Genomic DNA, 24,168 nt, shown 5'->3' with positions numbered 1-24,168 from the left:
TTCAAAGTGCCGTAAATATAGGAGAGTAGTACAACATCGCCTCACAAATGATTGCGCATTTACGTGCATCCTTACCCTTCTGTACAGACGCGGAAGCGCCACTTTGCAACACGATACGTGTTTATTGCACTTATCTTACCTGCGCCGGTGGAAAGCAAAAAGATCCCAGACATAGCCCTCCTTTCGCGACGTCCTTTTCACACAGCAAAGAAATGTTCATTCGCGACTATTTTTCTTTATACAGTGATTACAAGGTATCATAATATGTTGTGAATGTACAAAAATCTCTTCCACAAACTGGCCCGAAATATCTCTGGCCACTCAAGTACACCTCTAAGAGTTTCACTTAGCCAAATCGCCGCCAATGGAGCCAAGTTCGAGTAATAGGCGCGCTGACACAAAACTTTCTTCGTAACGGAGAATGTTGGTGTTTCAAAATTTGTCACGGTTGATCACGCATCTTCAGTTTTGGCATGCCACGAATGTTTCAATAAAAAAAGAGAGACACAGAACTGACAAAATAGCTGTGAACGCGGTGTTTCTATTTCGATTCATTGGCTCCCCGTCCCGACGTGGGTGCGGCCCGCGGCTTCGTGGCCTCCCTGTCCCTGAGAGGGGGCAACGGAGCTTCTCAGGACCTTCATTAAAGTTCTTTGTCTGTCTGTCTGTATTCATTCTTTCGATCGCATACGATTACCCGAACTTTGATAGCCCTCGATGGATCGAGATAAACCGCAGTCTTAAGTCAGCATGCTCTAGCGTTCTTCCTAATACCGCATACGTCTTATCGAAGCGGACATTCCGGAGTATAGATAGCTTGCACGTGACGTCAGCGACACGCAGCTTTTCACCGTGGCGGTTCTCCAACATGGCGCCTATGATGACGTCAGTGCAAGCCATGCCCCTATTGCTTGAAAAAGGAATTCACGCACGAGATCTGTGCGCATGCACTGAATCTAGAAATGTTTCTACGTCTAAAAAAAAAAGCAAAATGAAAAATGAAGAAATAATATAGCATTTTCACTCTCGTACCTACCGTACGAAAACGACTTGTAGGCGGATGTGACCCCGGCACATTTCAAGTGTTGCGCAGTTATCAGGTTCACGTATTGCAAAAAACATGCGAGAGAAGGCGCCGTGTTCGAGCCAGCAAAATAGAAATGCGAGGACCTAAAAGAATTGCCAACCAACAGAGCACCAAAAGAAACCTTGCGAATATCGAAACACAGCAGGGACACGCATTCACACTTGTTGAAAAAGCAGGCAAAAAAGAAAAAAAAATTAGGGGTGCGCGAAATATTCGAAAATGTCAAAGAGCATTCGAACAATTCCGTTCAAATGCGGAGTGCATCGATTCTGGAATACGAAATTCGATTTCTACGGATATTGTCGTATTATGGCCAGCTATACGGGCTTTTTGTGATTACATGAGCCTATGCACCTGGCCATGGGGAACGACCGACGCATCTTGTTCATTGGCCGTTTCTCATGGCCGTTGTAAGACAACCAGCAGCAAAACAATGGCGGTGAACTTTTATGTTCACCTTTCACTCCGTGACCATTCACAAGCTGCCCAGTAAAGCGGAATTCCCCCCCCCCCCCCTCCGACGTCGTCTCTAAGCGACCCAGAGTTGCTCTGAGACATTAAATTCAATCAATAAACGAATTGATTCCATACTTCAACGTCATATTTGTTTCCGACACTCATATTCAATGCGAAAGTTTTGGTAGTCGAGCACCCCTACTATAAAACGCTGATTTTTTTTTAGTCCCTTCTATCTTTTCCCGTCCACAAATGTTTACTGCAAAATCGCACAACTGTGACACAGAAAAAAAATGATAGAAAGTTAAAAAAAGAAAAAAAGAAGAGCATCGAAGCGGCGTGTTCAACACGAGGCACCCGTACACATACACTGACACACGCGTACATGGTACGTAACATTCCAACACTGCGCTTGACTTTCTGAGTGCGAAGGTTTCGTACCCGCCGTGGTGGCGTAGTTAGATAAAGTTTGAGGAAGCATTCGACAGTATCACGCATGCGCACAAGGTCCGCATCGATACGCCGTGAACGCGCGCCGTCTCGATGTCGCGCGAGATTCAAAACAGCATCAATTAACTTGCGTGCCTGGCTGTAACGCATAAGAAAAAGAAAGAAGAAAGTGAAAGTAAAGAAGGGCATCCGTGATGTGTTCTGAAGATGTCAATGGTCACCGATCACACACACACAAAACAAAAAGATATTTTCCTTTATCGGCTGCGAGAAGGTGCTCCCATTCGGAAAGAAGGCCACCGCCCATCCGTGGTCTTGGAAAACATGGCTTTTAGCCGCGGCGAAAGTTGGTTTTCGGTTCCACCAAGATGACCCAAAGCGCATATCTGTTACAGCAAGTGAAACAGGTCATCCAATTGGAGCGTTTCGTCTGATGCACTGACCAAAGTGAAGTGCTTTCTTTTCCCATGATGTTAATGGCATTGCGACGCTGATTTGTATAGACATCACCCAGAACACTCTACACCGGTGCATAGGTCATCTCAACGATGATCTCCAATAGCCAATGATCCCGAAAACCCAAAATTTGTCTTTCAAATCAGTCATCGCTCACATCGTAGCTCAAAAGAAGAAAGAAGCACCTTCTCACCACTCCGACTGAACGTCCAAAAGTCTCTCGAAAAAAAAAATGACCATAAAAATGCCTGACAAAGAACGCGCGCTCCGAATTTTCTCGTATAGGACTCTTAGATTATTTCAGACACAAATCACCGCAAGGAGCCTCTGGAATCGACTCGCACGCTATTGCCGCATAATGCGATCACGGCGCCTAGTGCGTAAATACATAGTTACATAAGAACCCCACGGCTACACACGGAAGCCACATAAAATATGATGTGGTGTTTCTGGCAACCCACTCCTCGTTGCCGTGTCGTTTTTTTTTCTTCGGTGGGAGGGAAACGTCCAAGGTGTTCGATCGTCCGAGATACGCACGCAGATAAGCGTGCGCGTGAAGGTCTCTTTCTAAACCCGTCCGCGCGGCACAAGTTGCGCATGCGCAAGAGCTACGCGCCGACACGCGCACACACACATACACACACGCCACGATACGCTCACTCGCAGCAAGAGTGTTCCGATCTGTGCGTCCAGCACGGGAAAAATGTCTGAGTCCACCACAGTCACTTTCATCACAAAAAAAGTGAAAAAAAAAAACAAAGCATTGCAAAGATGTCCCTCGTCCGTGAAGCTGTACTTCAAGACACACACGTGCGGACGCCTCACTTTCTCGGACGCTCGAAAACGTGACGTCATGTCTTGTATACATTTCCCGTAAGAGGCTGGAGGAAGGTGAGAGTGACGGCCTTTCTTGTTCAACGGAGCGAAGATGCCGCAGATATATCACAGTGCCAGAAGACAAGGACAAGCAGGACAACTTCGAGGCCTTTTCTCCAGTCCAGGACACACAGCTTATGTCCTTGCGCTTCGTCCTCGTCGTCGTGCTCTCCACCGCAAAGTCATGCAGTCTCGAACCTACAAGCTTCCACTGTATACGAAGGCGATGAGGAGTCGAACTTTTCGCGCAAACAAGAAGGATGCGAGGAACTGAAGAAAGGACAGTAGAGCTTGTGCTGTCCTGTCTTCAACCCCGTCTATAGCTGTTCTTTACGCACGGCTTGCTTGCGCTGCGACCGTTCCTCCCAAGCGTCAACCAACTTGCCCCGCAACGAGTTCTTCTTTAGGTTTCACTTTTCTTCGTCCGACGCCGGCTCCGGCGTGGAGGACACGACGTCGACCTTCTCTTCGACGTCGTCCGTCGTCTCGGTCACCGCCGCCTGCTTCTTGAGCAACTGCTGCTGCTGGAGCTGTTGCTCCTGGAGCAACTGTTGCGCCTGCTGCTGGTGGGCCGCGGCGGCCGCGTAGAAGGCCGTCGGCGGCGGGGGCAGGGACATGAACAGATACTGGAGGTACTGCTCGAACGACGGCAGGGCGTCGGCCAGCGGTACGGCCGTCGTGGCCAACGGCAGTCCTGGCGGAAGCGGCACTCCCGGAGCCGCGGGACCGCCTACTAGGCAGCTGGGGTTCAGCGCGAGCCCACCGCCCGCCCCGGCCATCAGGGCGGGCGGGGCCTCATGTCATTGGGGCTGCCGAGGGCTCGGACTCCGGCTCGACTCGGACGTGGTCGACAAGGGGGTCGGCGAGCTCGGCGCCGCCGAGCTGTCGCCGTAGCTACCGCAGCTGTTGTCGTCGCCGATGCCGGGCGACTTGGGGCCGACGCCGCCGCCGCCGGTGGTGGACCTCCGGGTGTCCACGGCCGTGGAGGAAGAAGAGGACGTCCGGTGGTGGTGACCGCCACCGGTGCCGCCTCCCGTTCCTCCGCCCGCAGTCACCGAGGAGCCCTGGTGGTGGTGCGAGCCCCCGGAACCGGAAGTGCCGTTCTTGCTGCCGTGGTGGTTGTGGTTCCGGTTGGAGCCGGTCGAGCTGGTGCTGCTCGAGCTGCCGTAGCCCTGCTGGGCGAGCTGCTGTTGCTGTTGCATCTGCTGCTGAAGCAACCTGCGGTAGCAGAAAAAAAAAGACACGAGTTGTTGTAGTTGCTGCCGTTTAGCTTTTATTATATTGCACCATTCGATGGGCGGAAGCATTGAAGAGGGGTAATGTATAGTTGGAACGTGCTCGTCAGCAGATAGCCCAGAAACAACGCACAAATAACGAAGAAAAGGGCACCTCTAGGTTGTCACGAAATCGCGCTATTATACTGCAATCGCGAGAAATATATGTAAGTATAATGGTCTTAATGATGCTAAGGTAGCTTGACGAATGGAATGTGTCGTCTCAGCGAGCGTTTTGTACAACCATTCTCGTAACTAAATGACAGCCCGTCAAGAACGATGATACGAAACCGTACATTGCCACGTTGTGGTGACAGAGAACCCCCCCCTCCCCCCCAAAAAAGAAGAAGAAGAAAAAGGAAAGCAGAACAGTACGCGTACGGAGCTCTACAACATAATTTCACCAGCAGCTGTTCAAAAACTTCATAAGAATTGTCCGTTGGACGACAGGCTGCTTGCTTCACATGCCCTAATGCACGAAACCACAAACGACCGCGAAGAAACCCTTGCAAAGCTCGTCATTGGAATTACGTTGCGTTCTTGTTCCGTTGCTGTCACCTTCAATGAATTTTCTGTTGTGGTTTAATTGAATGTCATGGATAATTTCTACTAAGAATCAAATGGTATGGGTAGGCCATCCCACTAAAAAAAAAGCGTCAGGTTAAGGGTTTCAACGTCTCAAGGAAACTCATGGCATATAGATCTTAATGTGGGGGAATCGGATTTCATTTCGGCCGCCAGTGTTTCTTTAGCGTGCACTTATATCTAAGTAGACGAGCGGTTTTTTTTTTCTTTTTACATATTGTCCCCATTGGAACGTGGCCTCTGCGGTTGGGAATCGAACCTGCTACCTCGTGCACAGCAGAAGAGCGCCATAGCCAAGGAGTCATCACGTGCGTCGCCCTCTCATTTTAACCATCCATTCTTTGGTATATTTAGAGCCTGGAGAGATAGAGAAATAGAAGAGAGGAAAGGCAGAGAGGTTAACCAGACACACGTCCGGTTTGCTACCCTGCGCTGGGGGAAGGGGGTATAAGGATAAAAACAGAGGGAGAGGAGACAGGAGAGCTCAGTTTCGCGCACATTTGAAGGTTCGCACCAAGTCTACACACAGTCGCCAAGTCCTGTCGACTTGAGGTACTGCAATAACGCTTTCGTGGTTTTCTGTGCCATCGATGCCTACGGCCACGGTTCAAGGATCTCCATCTGGACCCTCCAAGTATACCTCGCGAGCTTGCTGTATACATAAGCTCTGCCGGGAGGGGGGGGTGGGTCTTCAGCTAACCGTTCATTCATGCGTGCCCTCGATCAATGACTGCTAAGCTATACCAGCTAAGCAAAGGATGTATACTGCGCGCGGGGCCGTTGTGTGGCGCGCATGCGCGCACATCCGCCAAAATGGATGGAAAGTTCAGCTGCTCATCTGCGTGACCGGCTCGTCTGCCTTTTTCCTCCACGACAGGTCACACACACACACACACTATTTTGCCATCCCTTTCCGCAGCTTTGTGTCTAAGTAGCCGCTACCGTACACATGCGCCCGCCGATTACGCAGATCGACGCGTCGATAGCGCGTCCTCAGCGCAGGCCTCCTGGTCCCCCGGTTTCCGGGTTTCTGCTCGATGGATACACCTGCATCCGAGGCCATAAGCGGTGTCTAACGTCCGCCGCGGGTATGGCTGGGGGAGCTACATTTGCGGCCCTATCGACTTTCGGTATCTGCACAAATCATCGTGCCGTGTACATGTGACTTCGGTGTTCACGGACGACGAACTCTCGTAAAATAATCAGCGGACGTCAGCTACTCCTTTTTTACAAGAGAAGTCGGAGTTAGCCCCGAGTCACAGCTTCCCCTTAATTGGGTGTTAGTGGAGAAACGGCACCTTAGGTGGCCAGTTTGGCGCGACCAGTGGCACTCGTGGCCCGGATATACATTCCTCGATTAAAGGTCAGGGAACAAACTTTGTAAGCGGTTGCTCCATCTGCGAGCTCATTTACTGCGACAGCGGCAGGGGCTCTCACACAGACACAGCCTTCTTCCCAAGAACAATTTCTCTTTTGCAATGGGCACGTACACAACCGCAGTCCACGTTCGTTACAGTATTGTCTGGTGCGAATAAAGTACACAAAACATTTATAGGCAAAAAAGAATCGTTAACAAGCCTATTTTCATTGGTTTAGTGTTACCCTGTAAAAGCAAATTTAGACAGGCTTTATAATGTCCGTGGACCAGAAGTGCCCTTACGGACTGATTGTTTACATCCATATAACGTACACACACTGTCTATAACGAAAGGCGTTATCGGGCTCATTTCCCTATGTATATTCTGGTCTATAGGGTTCCAAGTGGGTCATTTGCAAGAATTCTACCGGGAATGGTCGATAAATAACTGTTGGGATACACCACAAGAACGACTATAGGTGTCTGCGCCCTAATAAGCGCCGGCTTTACTGAGAAAAAAGGAGCTACGAGTACGTCAAAAATCACACGAAGTTCGTGACATCCCGAATCAGTCGCCGCAAACGTGCGTAGCACTAAATTCAACGAGCGTATATAGTCTGCCTTGCGCTAATAGAGAGTTTTAAATTAGGGGGACGCAAGCGTTGAGGTCCCCTAGCTCTTGGGGCCGCGGTACTGCGCATGTGCAGATCCCTCTGCATATGCGCAGTACCGCGGCCCCAGGAGCTAGGGGGCCCCAACGCTTGCGTCCCCCTAATCTAAAACTATCTGATAATCAGTTAAGTTTTCTACGAGGCCACATGCTGATTCCCTAATTTCTCCTATACTGTGTCTCCTTTATCGCGATTTAAAGCATAGCCCAGCCATATACGTCACGCAAGGACGCGAGCCCCATTGAAAACTCACAGGTCTTCTTCGGCGCACGCACCCGCCGGGAATGCTTATCAGGAAGTATTAATCTCAATTCTCATTTTCCTCCGGGCGCATGCGCAGAAACACGTGACGCGCGGAACTGTTCCGCTTCCTTAACGCGCGCGTTTGCTCGGGCGTTACATCCAGTATGTCAGTGCTATATTACTCCGGGCTTCATAAATGCATGCACCGTCGTTTGTTTCGATGTTTAATTTCCAATTAGATTTTTTTTTCTCCAGTTGTGTCCCTTCCCCAAAAACAACAACCACGGCGAAGTACGTGTGATCAAGACGAAAAAGTAACAGATAAATATAAAAGGAAAAAAAAAAAACAAAGAAAGAAGAAGAGGGGTGTGAGCCTCGGTGGGCGGGTCACTCGGGCTTCCGGCCGGAAATCCTCTCAGAAGCCGAGATTGCCATCACGTCGACTCGGCCATCAGTGTGTGCGCTCGTATACGGCTGCGCGCGCCTGCGCATAGGACTCACGTGATATAGTGTACGACGTATTGTGCCACGCAATTGTTTGCAGTGGCCAACACGTCACGCAAGTCGTCGCCCTTGTGTGCGATTCTCTACGTGCACAATATATGCGCGAAGGTTTGAAAATTACGACGTTGAGAGCGCGATCGCGCCATTTATAGTAATGCTGGCACGCCGTATCATGATTTGAGACTACCTCGTCAACCTTCTGGCATTTCTTTTTTTCATATCACTGGCTGATACGTACAGGATAGTCTGCTGAAATACATGTCAGCATATACATCTGGTTGCGCGAACTCGGTTCAAGCGGATGATGATCTATAAAACGCTCGCTGTCTTTCTCAAATTTGTCCAAAGATTTCGCTATATATCAGAAACAAAATTGAGTATATTTCAGCGATTCCTTCGGTTCAGAGCTAATTTACTTAGTTTTCCGGAAACTAATGTCATCAAGAGATCATAATGACACCTTTGGTTCGTCTGAAAACGAATCATGCGATGTGGAACACACATATATATTTCTTTACGGACATGCGCAGAGTCGCTACAATGCGCCCAAAAAGATACACGCACGAAAATAATAAGGACGCCTGTCATATCGCCAGATAGCACGAGAAGTCACACGGTTAGCGTCCGCTACGGGAACCGTGTACACATAAGAAATGTAATGCGCGTACAACCGACAACCGGTGCTCTGTTATATAGGAGGCAGAGTGAATGCTTATAGGGCCGTGAGGTGAATTGAATTGAATTCTGGGACCTTACGCGCCAAAACCCACGATTTGATTATGAGGCACGCCGTAGTGGGGGACTCCGGATTACTTGTGACCACCAAGGGGATCTTTATAACGTGCTCCCAATGCACGGGACACGGGCGTTTTTCTGCATTTCGCCGGCGTCGAAATGCGGCCGCCGCGGCCGGGATTCGATCCCGCGACCTCGTGATTAGCAGCGCAAAAGCTATTCGCAATGCACACAGACGGTCGCGCCGCGTAGTGGCCAGCGAGATAAATATTTCAAAGAGTATCCGCACAGTCAATGGCACAGTGTTACCGTGTGGCTCTCTATGCGCGGGTGCGTTCTGTTTTCTTGACAGCTTCTGCATACGCTATGGAAGAAAAAAAAATGTTGCGTACCTCAGTGCACCAACCGAGCGGTGAAGGATGAGATAAGCCTTGATTTGTTTTCGCTGCACGCGCATCTTAAAACGAAGTCGGTGGTGAAGCTGCGGATCGGCAAGCCTGTGACTCCGCCAATGAAAGTTTGTAGCGCACACTTTGTCGCCGAAGACTTCTTCTGGAGCAACATCGGTTAGCAGAATGCTAATCGTTGACATTGTTCACGAAAGCATAAAGATTACGCTTTTACGATGTGGTAGTTCTAGCTTATATGAACGGCACGTTCAATGCGGCACGAAAAGACAACCTAACAAGTTCGCGCCTATGCCTTACTATACGTCCGAACGCTGCTGCTACAGCTACCCGCCGTGGTTGCTCAGTGGCTATGGTGTTGGGCTGCTGAGCACGAGGTCGCGGGATCGAATCCCGGCCACGGCGGCCGCATTTTCGATGGGGGCGAAATGCGAAAACACCCGTGTACTTAGATTTAGGTGCACGTTAAAGAACCCCAGGTGGTCCAAATTACCGGAGTCCCCCACTACGGCGTGCCTCATAATCAGAACTGGTTTTGGCACGTAAAACACCACAATTTAATTTTTTTTTTGCTGCTACAGCTGAATATTTGTAAATAAGGCTGCCCAAACGCTCCCGCAACAGTTGATTATTTGTAGAGCCATTTAGGCAACTGGTGACGTGTTTTCGAGTGTAACTGACGGAGCGTAACTAGGTTCGGAGCTTCGTGCCAATCGCTAGCTCTGTGGTATATTTGCTTGCACTGATCTTTTTTTTTTTTGATTGATTGGAAAGCAAGATCGGTGAAAAAAAAAGCAGATCGGCGTGCAGACACGGACACAAGAGAAGTGGACAACACAAACGCCGTTTGCGTTGTCCACTTCTCTTGTGTCCGTGTCTGCACGCCTTACCTATTTTGCATTCTGAATCTTTACCAACTAGCTCAGCTCTCTGTCATTCCATGATCGGTGTACGTTTTCTTACTTAAACCGAAAACGCTGCACTCCAGCGCGTTCGTTCTAGATGCGCTTCGCGTCGCATGCATCATTCAGAAAGGTTAAGGGCGTCATTCGCCGTAAAATAACAAGCACGCACGCACTTCTCGTTATGCACGCTTTTGGTTATGCAGCGGCATTCCGCAGCCGATGAGAATAAAATCTGAAAAATAAGAACACACTCGGTGTGCGACGAGAATGATGAGAAAAAGGCCGGTGTGCTACCACACGGACGCGCAGTCGCCTATTCTGATACTCTCTCGGTCCGCCATCATGGATTGCCTCGCGCGCCACCTGTAGCCCGTGTGCATTGCGAATAGCCGCTAAGCCACCGCGGCGGGTATCTTATAGGGAACGTAAACGCATTATATAAGGTGGAACATGATTGGACGTTTTGAGACTTATATATGAAGTTTACGTGTTAATGTTGTGTTCGCCGGATGTGCGTATTGCATCCACGGTCAACTGAAAATTCTCGGAGGAGACTTTCTCCTGCACGCAGGAGTTTAAATTATCTGCTGCTGCCCGCTGTGGGTCACGACGATAATGATGAAATGTGGCATCACTGATTAGGCAGAATTCGACGACTGAAGAATTATTCTGATGGAACCACAAATAACCGAACCGAGCAGCGAAAAAAAAAAAAAACTGAAACGTTAAAGGAAAAAAGAAAAAAAAAAGATGGATATCCGATATCTAACGATGTCAAAAGAATTCTTTAAAGGAGCGTGAAAACGAAAACGGAGGAAAAAAACAGCAAGACAGATCGCTTTACTGAAGCGACGAATTGGCGGCATCGGGAACTGCGCTATAGCGTTTAATTTCAAATTATACCAAGGCCGGGTCAGCCTTACAGCACCATCAACGACTGTGCGCAACTGAAAAACGCAAAAAAAAAAAATCGACAAACACAGCAGAAGCGCAAAGACCCCTCTCTAGCCCCCCTGAGGGCACTTGCCGCAATGTTAGAGAGACGGGGAGTACAGCGTCGGGGGTGGCGGGGGTTATGGTCGCTCACCATCGCTCGTTCTTGATATATTGCGCGACCGGTCGTCAGCGGCGCTGCTGCGGCATTCGGGCGTGAAGGCACACATACCCGCGAAGCGCGAGCTCGCGGTCCTTCCGAGAATAAAGGGAAATGACCCCCAGAGCATTGTCTGCAAGTGACACCCCCCCTTCTCATCCTTGAACTTAGGTCTTGCTTCAATACCCAGTATCGCCTCGCATGTACTACTACTACTACTAGACGCCTCGGGCTGTGGACAGCGGATGCGCCGCAGGGCGGCGCCACCAGTAGGCTATAAGCAGGGAACTCGGCAGACGCCGGGCCGATAATACGGGTTGCGTGAAATGCAGCGGATGTGTTTGCCCTGAAGTTCGCGCGCTTTGAACTGGGTGCGTCGATATAGGTGTATATATGCGTGACGTGGGAACAGAGAGAGAGAGAGAGAGAGAGACAGACAATTACGAAGAGAAAAAAAAAGAATGAGAGCTAGAACACAGCGGTATATATGAGGAACGCTTGTTCAGACTCATTTTATAGGGAAGCTGTTATTATAGTTGGTCGGTATCTTTCGTGGCGTGCTCACCCGAAAAAACGACAGCTGGAAAAAGGGTTTGTGTCAGAGTTTCCGCGTGATACAGTTATGTTTTCTCGTATATTGGAATAACAATCCGATGCTATCATGCCTGTAGGTTGTCTTGTTTGCATCGTCTTTGTCCGTTGTGTTCATTTGCACGGCATGCGTGCGACTTGAGAAATATGCGCGAAAACGACCAGTGACGTATACCGTTGAAATTTTGGCTATATGCTTGTGATGTATAGTACGAACATCTAGGGTGACCATGAGTCTGCTGACTGACAGGTGCACATTGTGTCGTAACGCTGCCCCTCACTTTTCATGAGTTGATTACGACAGCTTAAGAGAATACTCTGAAGACATAGGAAGCTGTGATTTCAGAACACACGAAATTATGGCTTATTAAATACATATGATATGTGGCCTATGGTATAAGAAGATGACATTAACATTGAATAGCTCGCTCCTCGTCTGTATACAAAGAGAAATCAGTCAATCGATCAATTACTCAGTGACTGACTGCTGAACAAAGCGAAAGAATCGTGCAACGGAGAAGCGTGGTTTCAACGCCGAAATGGTAACTGAGGCCCAGCATGAGACGAGGCGTAGTAGTAGCAATGTTCATGTTATCTGATGATGCGTTTGGATGATGCCGCAGCTTCATGGAAGATGAGCACTGGCCGATGCGTGCTGTAGCACGTGACCTAATTGAACAGTGTCCCGTTCGGTAGACCTCGTACGTAGACGATGGCCAATGACGCTGCCTCCTCTCGACGCGAACTATTATCAACTGTGATATACCGTACTCCGGCGGCGGCGTATGGCGCGACCGCGCGGGCGCCCTATCTTGAAAGCGATATGCGATGGGGACAAAGTGTGGCGAGTGCTGATAGCTTCGTGTGCGTTGTGTTATCACCACCTAGTTCGCGTTGAAGTGAGAGGCAGCACGAAGATCAATTCGCTCGCTGCTGCGGGCCCTATCTTGAAAGCGATCGTCTTACGTGACGGTCGGAAGGGTTTCCTCATTGGGTATACATGAAATGCTTACGCATTTAAAAAGAACGAATGTTTTGTTTTCTTTTTTTTCTCCACGATAAGCATGCGACAGGAAACATGTCTCGAATCTTCCGCGTCCGCTTCCTTAGCCGTAAGAGTATCTCGTCAGACGAAGCTGAATTCAAAGCTATGTGACTGCAGCACGTAGAAGAAAAAAAAATACGTGTCCCGGGCTTAAAGACTTCGGTGTCGCTGAAAAATCTCTCGACCAGTGTCATGGTGCCGCACAGGCCACACTGCCAAACCTGCAGCCTACAGTCCTGTTCGACATGAATGTATTAAAAAGAAAGAAATGTGCGGATCCCACGCACTGCGTGGGCATCGGTGTAAACGAAGCCCTCATATATAAGCGATACGGCGAGCCCCCATACCAAGCCAGCGGTTAACCCGAATTATCCGCATATCCGCTCGCGCGTGCGTGTTGCAGGCAGCTGATTTGCAAGCGTAATCCGCAAAGCCGGCAACTTACTGCGGGACTCCGTCGCGTTACCCCGAGCGTTCAATTGGATTGCGGAGCGGGTGTGTATGCGTAACAGGTTGAACACACACAAGCCAACTGCTTATAATGAGATTTGTCGCAAGTGGGGATGAGAATACACTTTCGCAACGTTTGAAAAGCCCTGTGGATTGGCTGCGGTCGACGAAGCTCAGAGAGTTAGTAAAGAAACAGAAAAACTTAGCAAAAAAAAAGAATTAGGTGCTATAGAAGCTGCGGAGTGAACGAAGCACCTCCACCAAGATGTTACGGGTAGGACGACTAATCAGTCGCAAACGTAATGAATTACAATTCAATTACATTTCAACAGGAAGTCTAATGCAAACGTAATGAATGATAATTCAATTGTTTTTCAACAGAAAGTCTAGTGAGGGCAACACAAATTCAATGGAAACACAACAAATGGTCTACAGAAGTTTTTGTAAGGGTTAATTGAAAGGTAATATAAACCGGTGTTTCAGCCAAAACACTATATACGCAATCTACATTGTTGTCTTCGCGACCATGAAGTCATCTCAGCTTGTTAAACACAGAACGTCACAGCGACGACATCACGCAATATACGAGATTAATACTGTGTCGCGGCGAACGGTCGTCTCCTCATCGGTGACTTGCGTAGCCGAATGCTAGCAACGCAATAACGTTTTGTCCCACAACCATGACCATGCCCAGCGGTGGCTATAGGTGCCGATCATCACCATCAGCCTATATTTATGTCCACTGCAGGACGAAGGCCTCTCCCTGCGATCTCCAATTACCTCTGTCTTGCGCTAGCGTATACCAACTTGCGCCAGGTGCCGATGTATACCTCCAACTTATTATACACTTTTATCCCGGCAGCTTTCATATAGAGATACACATTCTCATAGCGCGTTGCTTTTACATCGCACAGCGTAAACAACGTAATGAGACGACCATAACATCACCATGCAAGTTCTGTGCAGAACATTGCCAGTGATTTGCGCACTTCAGCGGCTCAGTGGTATTTGTTCTTCAGCGGCTCAGTGCGCCAGAATCAGACCACATTGGTGCAGCGCGCTCTGGGTGCAGCTTATTGAATACCTCGTGGTCTGAATGATTGTATATACCTCTCCCTTCATGAAGTTGAGCAATAATGACGCCACTTTCTACTTAGCAGAAGATCTGTGCATTGCACAACTTTCGAGAAGTATATCTGCAATATAGTAGTACATACGACGAAACGTACCGATTTTGCAGTTAACAGTTATTGGAAGTGCATTCTTACACAGTGTTTATCCGAGCTAAATGGAACATCACTGCATTTCGCCACGGATATTTAGAACGCGTATTCAATGAAATTGTGATGCTATAAGAAAAACGTTTATGCTAAATTGAGTGCGGCTTCATTTTTTATTCGGCTTCAATTCTGCGCAATTGCAATACGCGATCTAAAGCGAACAAAATTTTGATTAGTAAAATACGTTAATTAGCTAAGATCACACAGCGATTTGTCGTGGAGATATTGCCTGCCTGTTTGAAGTAGTGCAGGCGATATGAAAGAATTGCGATATCAGCTATATATATAGGAGGTCTTTAACGAGTCTGTTCTCGGAAAAGAAAACACCTGGTATAACATAACAGGTTGGGTTTATATCATTCATTCCTTCCTTGTGAACGCCGCTTGATTAGGCGCTTGCCTTCGTATTATTTTCCTCGTATATGGTGACTGTGGTAGCGAGGAGACTCTTCCACACGTTCCGTGTTACTGTCATCGTTACAATTTACAGACATGAGCGCTCGCAAATCGCGATAGCGCACTTTGACCAAAGACCGTTAACAGAGGACATTATTTTAGAATGCCGACCTCGCAAGCCATCGCAGCTGAGGGCGACAAGGGCACTGCTGCAGTTTTTAAGCTCAACAAACCTGCGCAAGCGGCTGTAGCCATGAACTGATGTTTGTCGAGCTACAAGTGCTACTGTGTGGTGATAGTATGCGGTGAATATAGGGACGGGCTGTGATTGTGTGTATGTGATCCCTATTTCTCTCTCTCTCTCTCTCTCTCTCTCAACTTTCTGATTTCCTAACCTCCCCCTCCCCTCACTATCCAGTGTAGGGTAGCAAACCAGATTTTCTTTTCTCCTCCTCTCCCCTCTCTCCACAGTGTACGGTAGCAACCGGATTTTCCTTTTCTGGTTAACCGCCCTGTCTTTCCTCTTTCTTCTCTCTCTCAACTTTCTTATCTCTTTACCTACCGCTCTCCTCTCTCTCCCCAATGTAGGGTAACAAACCGGATTTTCCTTTTCTGGTTAACCGCCCTGCTTTTGCCCTTTCCTCTGTTCTCTCTCTATGTTGACATGTTCTTTGGTTTGCGCTAACGTTTAGGAATGAACCATCTCACAGATCTTATCGATACCTCCACAGAAAGCGCCGAAAACTCCGTATAACTCCGGCCCATGCTCTGTATACGCCGCAAAGAATAGAAGGCTGCATGCAAGGGTGTTCCTGCGACGGATACACCATGAAACTGCATGCCTTCCACCGAAACCGCGGGGCTCCCGCACACTCACTAATTCAATTTAAAAGACGAGCGAACGCGTATACAGCGCAGTGGAAGCGGAATAAATTCGCGAATGGGTGGGCTCTGTAGGTTTCGTTGTGTAAGATCCACGCACCGTTTAGAACACACGGCGAATGATGTAAGCACGGAGAACTAAAAAAAAAAAAAAAAAAAGTGGAGTGGCGTATGAGCCTACGAGATCCCGGGTCTACTAGCGCGCCCGCGCGGCTCAAGTATAGACCGTATATATAAATATATATAGACCTCCTGTTTCCCGGCGCTTAATTTTCGAGCAAACAGCGCGGCCTAGCGGCCGCTGCCGATGAGGAGGGGGATACAGAAGCAAGCAAGCAAGCCGCCAAATCCCGTTAGTGACACGGGACGCGTTTCCGCAGAAAGGAAAACGTGGAGGTATATAGGGACGCCAACTCGCTTTCCTACAACTCCCTTCTCCTCCCCCTCCCCTTCCCCGCCCACTTTTCCAACCCCAGCTACCTATCTCAAGCTCAATATACCGAGCCCGTTACCCTTCAGCGCGAGCGACGACCTCATTTGCATTTGTGATGGGAGTGGAACGGCTCCGCAGGGAACTTGTCTCCAGCCGTTATTTGCTCGCGGGATACGCCGAAGCTTCCCGTCAAACGTATTTTCTTTGTGTTATCACTGCGATAGGAGTTAAAAAGCTTGAAAATGAGTTTGGAGAGGCCTGTCCGTCATCGCAGGTTAACGCCGTCGTGTCGTGTCATCGTACGGCCACCTGCCGATCAAAGCCTCAACCGTCGCATATGTGACGAAGAAGCACAAAACTTTGTTGTCCGCCAACGCAATGCCCACATTCGCACCTCGGACCTCGCGACCGTAAAGCAGTGAGAAATTGCGAGTCCAGCGCGGTAACCACTGAGCTGTACCATTGTTTTCTCTCCCTTCCATGCTATTTATAACAGTGCGTAAAGTGAGATCACACAGGTAACATCACCCGATAAACAAACTACAGACACTCACAATCACAAGCGCAATAAAAAAAATGCTTGCATGCACAGAAAACCTCGAAAGCCTCATTGCAGTACCTCAAGTTGACAGGTTCCAGATACCATTATCAATTCCCGATTTTTGACGAGAAATGCATTGGCATTCCAGTTACATTTGTGCTTCAATGCATAAAACGACGTTTCCTTAAGAAAGTAACTGGAACGCCAACGCATTTCTCCGCAAAGTTCGGGAATTGATATGTCGAAACTTGTGTCATCCCGAGAATTCGTTCCAAGTGGATCCGCCTAGCGAATTCTACAGTTAGAATTTGTAATTAGGTAACTAAAGGTAATTAGTTAAAATTAGCTAAAATTAGGAATTTGTAACTAAAGGTAATTAGTTAAAAACTTAGTGATTTTTTGTTAATTTATCGCTTCATCCATTTCAGTTTTTTTTTTTTTTTTTTGCGCAAGTAATGTCCACCTCTTCGAGTAGACCAGTTCCTGAACTAAAACAAGCAGGAAGGTATTTGGTCTTCGATAATGCGAGGCAGCTCGGCACTCGTGGTTGTGTATCGGTTAGCATCGCAGAACGCGATTCTGCGGTGAGCAAACTCTCGAAGGTGTGGCGGCCGCAATAGCGTCTCCATCTCCGCCTTCGCAGGTGCAAATGTGCGGCGACGAATAGTACGCCGACACCGAAGATCAAGAATAAGAGACGGGAAGGAATGAGAGAGGAGGTGAAAGAGTGGGGCCATGCAGGACGGGGATCATTTGTCACGCGCCATGATACCAACACGCACCATGAATCCTCGTCTTCGAAGCCGCGCCGCGGCGTGCTTTCGCGGGTATGGCCAAGTAAATGAAGATGTTAGCAACTGCGCAGTTCGCGCGCGCGTCGTTGCGAACGTGAGAAGACCCCAAAGAGCGCATATATATGCAACGACCGGGGATGGAATTGCGGGATCGTTTATCTTGGCGAGCGCCGCGATTTCACGGCTTGCGCGCGCGCGCGTGTGTGCATTCGTGGGCAGCATTATATCTGAAGATCAACGAGACGCTGCGTAATTGTTCCTTTTTTTTTTTTTTCGTGTTCGTGTACGCCGATCTTTGCTTGCTTGAGGCTCCTTTACTTTCCGCGAAAACGCGGTATACCGCAGGGTCAGCGGTAGGTATACCGATATACATACAGGTATACCGATATACAGGTATACCGATATACAGGTATACCGATATACAGGTATACCAAATGCAGGTGTACCGGTATACAGGTATACCAGAATGCAGGTATACCAGAATGCAGGTATACCGGTATACAGGTATACCGTCAGTATACCTGCAAGGTCAGCGCGAGCTATAGATGCAATGCACGAAGCGCATTGCAGCTGTAACTGAAGCCTTCGACAAGGGCCTCTTTTTCAACGGGCGCGCTCGTAATCGAATGCACTCTTTACAGAGTCCATAGCGTGCATACGTAGGGAATATGCGCGCAAGATCTTCTGGTCTCACTGTGTACACAAATTGGCCGGCGACGTTCACGTCATACATCAGCTAGGTAGTTCGTATAGCTAGACTGTACTGAAATTTGGGTTCACGACAGCAGACCGGTATCATATAGCGGGTGTTTCTGCGAAGACATTAGAGGCAATTCTGAAAAAACACTTGTGGCAGATAGCACAATTCTAGTACTTGAGCTAGTCTACTAATACCAGCTTCTACGAATACACCAGCTCAAGGACAGAATTGCGCTATCTGCCACATGCAATTAATGTATTCGCAGAAGCACCCGGTATACGAGTAGTAAGTAGACAGTTCTAGCATGTCTGCTATAAATATACAAATTGCAGTTTACGGCATACCGGAACACTGGAGGCATGGACAGCAACAGTCGCGCTGGTAGACAACTTGTGGTGTTTTGCTGAACCACAATGCACAAGAGACGCGTTTACTTTTAGCGCTGTTCTCGTCAAAGAATAATCGTCAAAACCACTATTCATTCATGATTAAGTAGCTGCCGACAACCTTACGCAAAACACTAAGTTGCACATAGCCCCATCATTAGCATAATAGCATTATGTCCGTCTGGTTAAAGTGAATGTCGCAAGATGGAATCACTACTCCAGCTGTTGTTGGCGTTTATGTCTTGGTTATTCGGACATTCCGTCTATCGTTATACGAACACGGACACGGTATGAATATCTCTAATAAAGCACACATTCGTTCACGGCAAATTTCGCGTGAACTGTGGGATCGTAAACACCATCCGTTCTGGTCATCAGAAGGCTATTCTAGCCTGGGATGGTAGCTCAGTGGCTAACATGGCGTTGCAGTGCTGAGCTCGAGGTCGCAGATTGGAACCCCGCCGCGGCGGCCGCAAATACCAATGGGGGTGGTATGCAAAAAAACACTCGCGTAAACCGTACATTAGGCGCACGTTTGAAGAACCCCGAGGTGGTCCAAATTAATCCGAATTCCCCACACGGCGTGGCTCATAATCAGATCGCGGTTTTGGCACGCAACTACCCATAGAATTTTTTGAAGTCGCTTCCAAGAAACAGGTGCAACCTTTAGTACAGACAACGCCTTCAGTGCGCTGCTGCCTTGAAAGAGAGCCCCTCGTTCGCTGATTGGACGGAGCCACCCACATCGAGATGATTGAGTACCCGCAGCTGTAGGTACAGCTGGTCTTGCACACTATCGCTCGGTACGTATTGCAGCATGTTTCCTGCGATTGTCTACAACGCATACAAGACCTGGCAAATCCACGGCCGTCCATTCAATAAACGTTTACAGGCGCACTGCAGAATGATTCGCCAGATGATAGAGCCTCCTCATTGGGTACTTCAAGGCTCAGGCTCTACTCCATGGCCTTAGCCAGAGAATTAGCGTCACACGATTCGCGATAGCGTCTAATGTTTGTCGATGTCATTGTATGTGCTACGGCCCTGCTGATTCACGCTTATATAGCGTCCACATTCACGAATTTAAAAAAAAAGAAAAAAAGAGAAACTGCACAACACCTGTTGAGTCAGTAAATCAACCGCGTAAATCAACCGCCATACACCGGGTCTCTACTTCAGCCTGCCGCTACCGCAGCAAAAACCTACAATATGAAGTCCTCCAGCACACCTATACATATATACTGTCTGCGACGTCTTCTTCGTTCGTATACGTGCCACAGAGCACAACACCACCGCCGCTCCGGTCTCAGTTTCAAGGTCCCTCTCCCTCTCCGCGATACACAACCGAGGAGGAGGGAACCCCAATGGTCCCCCGGGAACCGCGGCGAGCCAGAGCTCGTTACGCGGCAAGGAGTCCATTACTCTTGCCCCCCCCCCTGTCTCTCTTTCCAATGGCCTGGTGAGAAGACGATGATACCAGCGCCCTCCCACGGTGCCATGATATATGCCGGCACGCAAGGCGTCAGGCACATGCAACGCGAGGAAGAATTACTTTCGAGGCATGCAGCCGAGGCAACAGAACGAATGAACCGAGAATCGTTATAACCGTGAACCTGCATGCACGTGTAGTGTATATATATATACGTGTGTACCGGATGGGAAAACAAATCGCCTACAACCTGTCTCCGCGGTAATAAAGTTGCCCAACACTATAGGCGGCGGTCGCACAGAGTTTGGGCGGTGCATGTAAGAAAAGGTGCGAGCGTACTCCGGGATGACTGAGTAGTTCTCGGCTGCGACTTAATCCGGGTGCCGACAAACCACTTGGGAAGTGAGCAGGGAAACAGGATGTGGCCATGAACAGTCATTGAACGTGGCAGGCCGGAGTGTCTTAATTGCGTGTGTACTCGTAGAGCACTTCGTAGTTTATGGGACACCACCGGCATTTTATGTTTTCCTTGTTGCCTTGTTACAAAGCGTAAAAATTAATGTATCGTTTGACATCACGCCGGCTGTGACATATAATTGTGCCCAATGCTGAATTCGATCGCCTTGCCAGGGAATCGGCCACAATTGCTGTTGTTGTTGTTGTTGTTGTTGTTGTTGTTGTTGTTGTTGTTGTTGTTGTTGTTGTTGTTGTTGTTGTTGTTGTTGTTGTTGTTGTTGTTGTTGTTGTTGTTGTTGTTGTTGTTGTTGTTGTTGTTGTTGTTGTTGTTGTTGTTGTTTTTCTTCTTCAGGGGGTCTGCGGGCTGCGATCCGTTTCACAGAAGATAGTAGTCCTTGCAGGTGAAACATAATCACTGCGGTACAAAGAGGTAATAGTTAAAGTAAGTGGTTACTATTCCTTTTTTTTTTGCGTAGTGCTTGCCCTGGACATTATAGTTGGTCAAAGACAGTTGAAATACAAAGATCTTGCACACATTGACAGCTAAAAGCCTCCCCTATCCACTTCAGCACGCACCCATATACGCCAACAACTGTACAGTCCAGAGACACGATTGTCCCTTCAGATAGTGGTCAGGAGGGGTAGAGAATGCTTACGAACTGATAACACCAACTTTTTGCTCTGTTCCATATACGTGAAGTATATTTCTACATACAGCGTCTAACTACTCGTATAGGGCAACAGATAGCGAACTTTTCAAGAAAAGGATCGGAGTGTAAGTCGTGAATGCGTGTCATTCTCGAGCTTGACGATAGTGACGTCCTCTCTGAATTAGCTTGACGTGATGACGATTCTCAAGCTTGACGTCTCTGTGCATGCCACGACTTGACGCGTTGGTATATAGAGCAGTCGACGAGCTGAGAGCAACTATAAAGCGTGTTGTGCGATTGGTTCCTAACGTTACGCGCAGTTATTCGAGGACCGTTCATTGGGATTGTGCACATGAAGCGGACGGTTTATCGAGCGGGCAATGGAGCGTGGGAGAGAGCCTGTCAACGGAGCGGTCGAGAAAACTTGCGAGTAAACGTACATAAAGAGAGAGAAAGAGATAACGTCAGTAGTAAAAATTTATGACGATTCTTCGATTCAAGTGCAGACGGTGGTTTACGAAATGAGCACACACACTTCGCACAACATATAAACACTCCAGCCACTTAAAAATTAAAAACAAAATAAGTATTCCAAGCTGTACATTAAGTATAACTATACTGGCATGCTGTCGCTTGACTTACCCCCGTATTCGGAAATGCGCCATAAGTCGAAGCCCATGTATGCTTGGCTTGGTCGACACCTTGTGTTTTCCTTGTTGCCTGACGTGAACGCGCTGAAGGAAACGAAATGAGGCATCTTGCCCACGTTCGCGCCAGACGTCATCCAAATCGAGTCAAGCATGGCTTCGAGTTAAGGCGACGGCCCATCTTCCGATTGTTTCTGTACATTTGGTTTCCACATTATGAACAATTGTTTCAGCGTTATACAAGCCTCACAAGCGAAAGTATTAACACCGAGCCCAATTGAATGTCGCGGTTTGTACTTGCTATCGTGCATTACCACCACTTCTTCTCACAGTTTCTGTGAGATTTTCATTAAAGTGTTTCGTCGGAAAATCACAGATACGGCAGAAATATAAATCACTGACGAATAATTTCCTGTTCTGCATGCACCTTTTAACATTCATCTACTGGTTCATAGAAATGGAACTTGAAAGACGCTTCATTAGATGAGCTTGTGCCGACAAAACATACACACACCTCGAGCGCTCATTTATCAGCAAGCACGGCCAACTGTCGCTAGGCTCCAATTAAAGACCCTAGATATTTTCTTGCTTTTAGGCCCAATGAAGGTGCTTGCACCCTTGCACTTAATACACGTTATGTGTGTGCATGTCATTTGCTTAGACTACCCACTGGGCTCGTTTAGTCGCAGCTTCGATTAGCATCCGTGGCGGTCGCACGCATTCAGATGGGTGGCTGAATCCAAGCAAAAGAAGAAAGAAAGAAAAGAAAATGCCCCCGTACGCTTACTTTGTTTCACAAAAATTGCTGCCTCTCCCGTAATCGAGAGTAGATGTAAGTAAGAAATGGCTATACCATATGGCGTGTTTTTCTGTCTGTGGTGCCGCCACCTTCAACCGCTTTTCTTCTAACAACAGTGCAGCACGCTCAGTGTCTGCCGCTACTTTTACTTCTTGTCGCGTCGAAGTGGTCGGCTGCAAATGTGCGGTCTTAGGTATGGTTCCCTGTATATGCCTTTTGAACGTCGCTATTGGAAAGGGCAAATAGAACTTCAGCGTACTAGAAGCTACAGCTTGAATGATATTGTGAACAAACATTTGGAAGAAATCGGTAGCAAGATTTTTCTTAAAACTTGTTTAGGCAGTAACAAGCGTATGTAATGCGGCCCTCTACAAAGGTTGGGGGCCGGAGACCTCATTTTCTTAACTTTTGACTGGCTGTCCGGATGATCTCGTTTTGTTCTTGCAGCGACGCCCGGATGTTCTCGTTTGAGCGCCCGGATAACGGCTCTGGCTTTTGGCTCAAGGTCACTTGAAGGTCGCCGACAACGGGAGCTAAAAGCATTTCATGCTTAAAAGTTCGGCAGCATCCATGTTACACTCCTGTAACACGTGAAGCCGAAAGCCTGCTGCACACTTGGCAATGCGCCGTCTCGCATCGTCGCGTTGCTGCTTTCGCACTTCGACTTCTTCGGCTCGTTTTCGGCGTTTATAGCTGCGGCTTCGCGCGCTCGTATAGCGGGGTCAGACTCGCGACCAACGACGTTTCTCTTCGACTTTACGATGCATCCTCTCAGCAGGGATTGAAACGTATACTGTTCTGTGTGTTGTGTGGGTGATTTCAATGAATGTATGCACTGTTTGTTTCACTAGCTGATCGCTTAATTGTAACCTCAGCCTTACGGGATATGATCCATTGCATTTTTGGCTTGCTTACAGGGGTACGAGCCATCGAGAAGGTCACGTTGTTGTTGTTGTTGTTTTTGTAGCACTCGAGTAGACGCCAGCGTTTCTGTACGTTGTATGCGTGACTCCAATGAATGTATGCACTGCTCACTTCACTTTACTGAGTGCTTGTAGCCTCTGCATTACGAGAGCGGATGAGCCATTGCATTTTCTTGCTTGCTTAGAGGGGTATGAGCCATTGCTGACTGATGATGATTTTTGTACCATTGGACCGGACGACGCATCTTTTTTTCAAGGCCATCGGGGGTATGAGCTTTCGCCTTAAAATTGAAAAAAAAAAAAAAAAACGCTACGTAGAGTGTCTCGTTCATACCCTGCGACTCGGCATCTTTCCAGTTCACTATACCGAATGTGGCAAGTCACACTGCTATTAGTATTGTTCCCCTTCTCTCCCCTAGCGATGCCAGAAGCTCAAAAGGATCCGGCAATTCGTCGAACGTTTCGAGCGAGCGCGCAGCTTCTCTCGACTAAACGGCACTTTTTATGCAGTGCTAAGCGCCAAAGTTGGCGCAGCGGCGCGGTGATTTCGTATTCCGAGCCGGAATTAACGCCTTCGCTGCGAACGCAACAATGTTTCTTCGTACCGGGAGCGAAGCTATACGAAGGCGCGAAATCAAGGGGGGTGCGGTCGTCCGGCTCGCGTTGT

The 24,168-nt window shown here is 48.3% G+C and overlaps 1 protein-coding gene across 1 annotated transcript in view; it reads right to left on the bottom strand.

The window, feature by feature from the left end:
• Window positions 1-1,752: 1,752 nt before the first annotated feature.
• LOC119457647 (homeobox protein SIX6) overlaps window positions 1,753-24,168 on the bottom strand; it is a 76,595-nt gene continuing 54,179 nt past the window's right edge. The window contains exon 2 of the mRNA XM_037719279.2: window positions 1,753-4,543. Coding sequence (XP_037575207.1) covers window positions 4,126-4,543 — 418 coding nt within the window. The 3' untranslated portion in view covers window positions 1,753-4,125. The remainder of the gene's footprint in view (window positions 4,544-24,168) is intronic.

The sequence above is a fragment of the Dermacentor silvarum genome, chromosome 7 (assembly GCF_013339745.2).
Source record: "Dermacentor silvarum isolate Dsil-2018 chromosome 7, BIME_Dsil_1.4, whole genome shotgun sequence".
Lineage (NCBI taxonomy): Eukaryota > Metazoa > Arthropoda > Arachnida > Ixodida > Ixodidae > Dermacentor > Dermacentor silvarum.
This window is presented reverse-complemented; position numbering and strand designations above follow the sequence as displayed.